Source organism: Cydia strobilella, chromosome 4 (assembly GCF_947568885.1).
Source record: "Cydia strobilella chromosome 4, ilCydStro3.1, whole genome shotgun sequence".
Taxonomy (NCBI): Eukaryota; Metazoa; Arthropoda; class Insecta; order Lepidoptera; family Tortricidae; genus Cydia; species Cydia strobilella.
This window is the reverse complement of record NC_086044.1, coordinates 12,503,851-12,510,399: the sequence shown is the minus strand read 5'-3', so window position 1 is coordinate 12,510,399 and position 6,549 is coordinate 12,503,851. Positions and strand designations below refer to the sequence as shown.

Sequence of the window (6,549 nt, the reverse complement as noted above, 5' to 3'; positions counted from 1 at the left end):
AGGAGATGATAATATTCGTAAGGGCATTAGAGGAAGAGGGCTGCAGACCGAGCTTAGAGACGTGGCATTAGGAATGGGAGGGGCCTACGTCCAGCAGTGAACTGATAAAGATGATTATGAAGCATATTGGTAAGCTGTTTTACAGATACAGCATGAGAAGGCCAGACGAGTAGAATAATTACGATTGCTGAGAGCCATTAGATGAGACTAGCGCACGACTAGCTAGCGACTTTCCAGCAGTGGACGTCTTTCGGCTGATATTATGGTGACGATGAAGAATATGACGATGACTGTGGTCTGTAATGTTTGAGAATATTACATGAAATCGATGAGGAAGTCCGTTAGCACGGCAATAGGTTGGCCCTCGGCTGGGGAGTGCTCGTAAGTCAGCCCTGTCACGCCGTCAGCACCGACTATAAACTGGAACAGAATAATAGTTTACTTTTAACAGGTTGTAAGTGCCAGCGAATATTTACATACAGAACGGCTTGTTGCCGAATCCGAAACGAGCCGAACCCATAAACACAAGGATGACCAAATCGCTTTCGTAAAATAAAACACAGACCATTACGTTGTACTTATAAATCAAATAGTGAGTGAAATTTGTATTACAGAAATTTAGATTAGGGACTCTTTGTACTTTTAATCATAATGATATATTATTATGACAATATTTAGAGGATAAATTTACGGTATTTTAACTATACCTGCACTGTTTTGTCGAACCATCGATTTCCACCGTTGAGTCCCGCGCCTCCTCCGTGGATGGTCTGCGCGCCAGCAATGTTTTGACGGCCATTTTTGTCTGCCGCCTTCCACAGCCCCACAGGCTTGTCCAAACAAAGTACCACTAGACTTGATTGCACATCCTTCAACGAATCTTTATTTTGATTATCTGAAACACATTATGAAGTATTTACTTCTGGGTGTACACACCTCAAAATGACGTACATAAAACATAAGATTAACAGTACCTACAGAGGTTTGGCATAGATTGTAGAAACTTAACAAACTTATTAGAGAATACAGATATTTATTTAACAAGATTTTCAGTAATATATATAAGATATATTTTACTAATAAATTAGCCCTCTCGCACATGAGAAGGCCTGTGCCCAGAAGTGTGACGTACAGAGGCTAAATTATTGTTAATTATTATTAAATCAGTACCTTTTATTAGTACATCATAAGCTTTAGCCCAAGCATTTCGGTTTTCCGAAGTGAGAATACCAATTCCATCTTGCGAGGGAGCATTGGACATTTCTATTACTTTCTGCAGCTGCTGCACTATTTGATCTTCATTAAGAACTTTACCATCATTTCCCCAGAGATCAACATGGAAGATCTAAAATATAATAAATTATGTAAAAAAAGTTCTTTTTGGGTTGACTGAATGAATAAGCCAGGAATATCATAATCTCCTTACATGATTGTTATGAATGATAGTAACATGTTTGCTGGTAGTATTATATGACAATGAATCTCTCTTAAGACCAGGGATCCGACATGTTCCAAATATTTTCTTATACTGTTGCATGTCCAATGGGTTTTTGCCCATCATCTCAGTTAGAATTTTGTCACTGTAAATTATTAATGTAGATAAATAAACATATATAACAACACAGACTAATGCTACTTTGCAATGGATGAGTGAACACTCAGTGTTAGTGTGTGTTGCAATTTTAGTAACTTTACACATATTTCTTACTTAACAAAACATTTTACTCAACTTGGTTTCCTGTTACTCTATCACCTTGTTAAAAGGAAATTCTGAAACTTTATATAAAATAGTAGTCTCACTTGTCAATTAGGGATTTGTAATCAAGTGCAGCCAGCAATGTTTTTGCTGCATACTGCAACTGGTCAAGCTGACTGTTGAACTTCCTGAATGGAAATACCAGGCCAGGACTGGAATACACTACAACAGGATCCCGGTACTCCAAATATGCTGTGTTGAGCCACCACTCCTCAAGCCAATTTGTGTGCTGTTGTGCTCTTTTTTCTAGCAAACTCTGAAAAAAAAAACATAAACATCACTTTTGACACTGACACATCTAATCCATATTGTTTGTAGAACTAGTAAATGACGTATGTTAGTTTGGATTGGGCCGTTACATGTAAATAAAACAATACCTGCAAATCCTGTCCAACTCCAGTAGCAAAGTCTTTAGCAAGATTGCAAGTGACATCATACTCCTCATTGTTCAAATGTGGCTTGGCAGTCTTCAAATATTTACTCAAAGTATCATCAAGCTTTGGCACTGGTAGCCGAGGAAGTTTCTGGGCAGTGGAGTAAGTCTTGGCAGAAGTCAAGTGGGTAGACAGCTGAAGCGAGCTCATATACGGCTCCAATATAAAAGCATTATGGCCACACTGAAACAGTAAACAATTTATAGTTGGTCAGGTAGCCAATCAGTAGAAAAAGGCAGCAAATATAAAAATGTAGGCGCGAAGGGTTGTCGTTCCATAGAAAATTTGAATGACATTTTGAATTGACAAGATTTGCTTGACCAACTATATATAGATGAGCCATTGTAAATACTTAAGACTTTCAAATCTACTTACAACTTTATGTACTCCACGGATCATTGTATTCCCAGGTCTGCAGAGAAAAAAATAAGGTAAAATTATTAAACTACACCCCAATCACCTGTCAACTTTCAAGAGTGGACTTTAAACTGTGCTCTAATGATAAAGAGAAAAGTTTATCTTTAGATTGTAAGCCTTAGCAATGATAATAATAACACGATTGTTTATTTATTTCTTTTGATACAATGTCATAATGGCAATGGCAAGTTGGTGTAGATATGTTTCACATAAGGGGAGAAATTATTAAAGGTTCCGTTTAATTAGTGTCTTCCAATAGGCGCTCTATTTTAAGACTTACAGTTATGGGTACGAGTATATCGGACGGCTGTTTTTTTGAACTTAATATAACTTACTCAGAAATCGTATGATGTGGCAGTCGCCAGTCTGTAGATCTAGTAGAATGTATTCGAAGGATAAAGTGAATGTGAACTTGTTGGTGGTGGTTCAAGTGAACTTTCCAGCGAAATACGAAACTTGTTTTGTTTTTGACAATTTTGACATTGATAATGATAGCCGGTTCTAGGGTGACTAGATTTTTCATAGAAGGTAGGATCCTATAGAAGTGGCCTACCGCGTGCGCCCGTGAGGGACAGAACATACGCAATGCGACAATATGATTGGTTGAGTTGGTCAAACCAACTTGTCGATAAATAAGAACTAAAAAAAATGTACTCATCCTTTTCTTTTGGTGCTAGTACTCACTAGTACGAGAGTAAGACAATGGTAGTTTGATTCTCTCTGTCTATGTTTGAAATGAAACAGTTCTTTTCTTTAACAAAGTACAAACTATAGATTTGTACTGTCTCATTCCAGCCCACCATAAACCATACAAATTTACGGTGGGAAATAAAAAAAATGTGAAGGGCGCTCCAGACTCCAGATTACCAGAACGCGAGTGTGGCGTAGATTTCGCTGATTAGCTAGACTCCACACTCGCATTTGCGGCTTAGCGCCGCGATTTGCGCATGAGTGTGGAGGGAGCTTGAGACTGTAACAAGGACAAACAATAATAACGCTTTTCTGCTACTCCTACTGAAAGATACATAAGACTATCCCGTTCTGACAGTTCCCCCCAACACTTATGCCTGATCCAGTTTTATACAAGATTTATGTCTGAGATTTTTTCATTTTTATTACGACACCGTTTTTTATTGTCCACCTTAAATTAGCAAAAATTACGTTGAAGCAAGTTGAAGTTATAGAGACCTATCTAGCCAGATTTCTGTATTAAATATAGTTGGTCAAGCAAATCTTGCCAGTAGAAAAAGGCGCGAAATTCGGGCTTCGCGCCTACATTTTTTAAATTTGCCGCCTTTTCCTACTGACAAGATTTGATTGACCAACTATAATTTAAGAATTCTTTAATATAGTTGGTCAAACCAAATGGTCAATAAGAACAAAAAAATATACTCATCCTTTTCTTTTTGGTGCTAGTACTAGTGTAAGACAAAGATAGTATGATTCTCTCTGTCTGTGTTCGAAATGAGACAGTCCTTTGACAAACTATACCTAGTCGGCTCATAAGTTCTGTCATATACATAGTATCAAATAAAATCAAAAGTTTAAGTTTATTCCGTATAATTTGTACAGCGTTTGAAAGCTTATAAACTAGAGAATCTAAATGTATAACATTTATTCAAAATGACCGCCATAATTATCTACACAGGCTTGAAGTCTTCGTGGCCAGTCGTCAATGGATTCACGCACCACTTTCATGTCGATATTGGCCACTGCCGTAGCAAGAGATTTTTTCAGCGAGTCTAGATTTGCATGAGGTTTTGAGCACACCTTTTCCTCTAAATACTGCCATATTTTATAGTCTAAAGGATTAAGATCTGGGCTAGAGGAGGGCCAATCTTCATGCCGTATAAAGTCGATTTTATTGGAGGCGAGCCAGGCTTGTGTAGACTTTGCCTTATGGGCTGGAGCAGAGTTCTGCTGGAAAACCCAATGCTGGTTTAGAAACATCGTATGGGATAGTGGTTTCACAATATTAGTCAACACCGTGTCTTGGTACACTTTGGCACTAGTTTTTACTCCTTTCTCACAAAAATGCATACTAGTGACGCCCGCATAAGAAACTCCCAGCCAAACCATCACAGATGAAGGGTGATGACCTCTTTGAATACGGGGAATGCTATTAGACGCTTCTTTACTATTGCGAGCGTACACTCTATCATTTTGTTTATTACAGTTTTCTTCTATGTCAAAAATTTTCTCGTCCGAAAACAGTATACAACGGTGCTTATTTTTAGCGTACTTCTTCAATAAAGCTTTAGATCTTTTAAGCCTTAAAGCTTTAAGCCGACCATTGAGAAGATGGCCAGTTTTTCGTTTATAAGCACGAAGTCTCAGGTCTTGATTAAGCACTCTTTTCACCGTGTTTTTGCTCAAACCCATCTGGAGGGCCATAACTTTTTGTTTCCTAGCGGGATTTCTGGCAATGCGTGCCCTAATTGCTTGTACAACCGCTGGAGTCCTAGCTGTACGCGGACGACCGCTTCTTTTCTTGTCATTTAAACTAGTCTTTAGTCTTTCTATGGTACGATACACAAATCTTAGAGAATTTTAAATTTTCAAGTAGCTTAAAAATTTTAGTCGGCGAGTGACCACAACGATATAGTGCAATTATTGCGGTACGGCTATCTTAAAGCGTCCACTCCATGTTGAAGAAAACAGAAAATTGCAAAATTATACTACTCAAATATTTAATAAAGATTCGAAATTCAAATGCAGAACGGTTTTTGTTTTAGGAGTTCCAAATTTAAATTTTAAAGGCCAGTGACAGAACTTATGAGCCGACTAGGTAATGATTATGATTAGAACATAGAGCATATTTCTATAGATGCGGCCTACCGCGTGCGCCCGTAAGGGATAGACATAGATGACGTCATAAACGTGGGGATACCATATTGGTAAAAATTACCCCAATATTTGATATCACGTTGGGGCGATTACCCTGGAGACAAAGTTAGATTGTTTGACGGTATTAAAAAAATATTAAATAAAATGTCAATTCTTTTTAGGCGTATGAACAATGAAATACCTCCTATAATTCGCGCAAGTGGTACAAAACTAAAAATGTTTAGTAAATAAAACGTAAAATAAAATGTATTATGAGTTTTAATTTTAAGAAATCACAAATCGCAATCACATTGTTCGCACCAATTAATGTACACCACGATTCACAACATTTGTTTTTTTTTTGGCATTAGAAGTACGAAAAAACTTCGAGGTCAAAATTACCCATAAAATTATGATATTTTCATCTGGTATCCCTAACATGATTGTTATGCAGCTAAATTAGGAAGAAGTTTAACAATGGCTGACCTCAGACTCCTACCTACCTACGTAATTTGGGCGGATAATTTTACAAATAATGTTTTGTTAATTTACGTAAATAATTGTGATATTTTTATTAAAATCGTTTGATTCTACATTGCTTTGAGTGTAACGTAATTTTACGATGTTATTCTCACATATTGCGTTAAAAGGAAGGTGTAAAATACCGTACTTACGTGTGAAAGGTTATGTTCTCATATTTTTGCTCAGAGCGGCTATTACAGCCGATTACAGAACAATTCACCATTATTTTATCAAAGTTCAAGCATTCAAAACGCTAACCATCACTATATTTCATAAGAGAAAGCACAATTTCATACAAAACAACAATAATTAAACAAGCAACGAACAAGCATGACATGTCACGTACTTATTTGTTTGCCACAACCTCGATTGTGGCAGCGGAGGAAAAGTGAAACTATGACAAAGACAAAAAGTAATATATTGCTCTCTGTCACTACTACTGAAAGATACATAAGACTATCCCGTTCGGCATTTCCCCCCACTCCTCATGACCGATCCATGTTATACTAGATTCATGGATTAGAAAAATTTTCTTAATTGTTCCAAATCACAATATTAGGCAGTTTCGGAACGTATCCTTAAGTATCCAAGTTG

The 6,549-nt window shown here is 37.2% G+C and overlaps 1 protein-coding gene across 1 annotated transcript in view; it reads right to left on the bottom strand.

Annotated features, from left to right (window-relative positions):
• The window catches only part of LOC134740915 (carnitine O-acetyltransferase-like), a 4,893-nt gene extending 1,725 nt beyond the window's left edge, over positions 1-3,168 (bottom strand). The window contains exons 1-9 of the mRNA XM_063673571.1: positions 2,943-3,168; positions 2,566-2,602; positions 2,134-2,373; positions 1,801-2,012; positions 1,427-1,580; positions 1,171-1,345; positions 708-895; positions 320-420; positions 89-101 (exon numbers count right to left, since the gene is read on the bottom strand). Coding sequence (XP_063529641.1) covers positions 89-101; positions 320-420; positions 708-895; positions 1,171-1,345; positions 1,427-1,580; positions 1,801-2,012; positions 2,134-2,373; positions 2,566-2,602; positions 2,943-3,130 — 1,308 coding nt within the window. The 5' untranslated portion in view covers positions 3,131-3,168. The remainder of the gene's footprint in view (positions 1-88; positions 102-319; positions 421-707; positions 896-1,170; positions 1,346-1,426; positions 1,581-1,800; positions 2,013-2,133; positions 2,374-2,565; positions 2,603-2,942) is intronic.
• Positions 3,169-6,549: the final 3,381 nt, after the last annotated feature.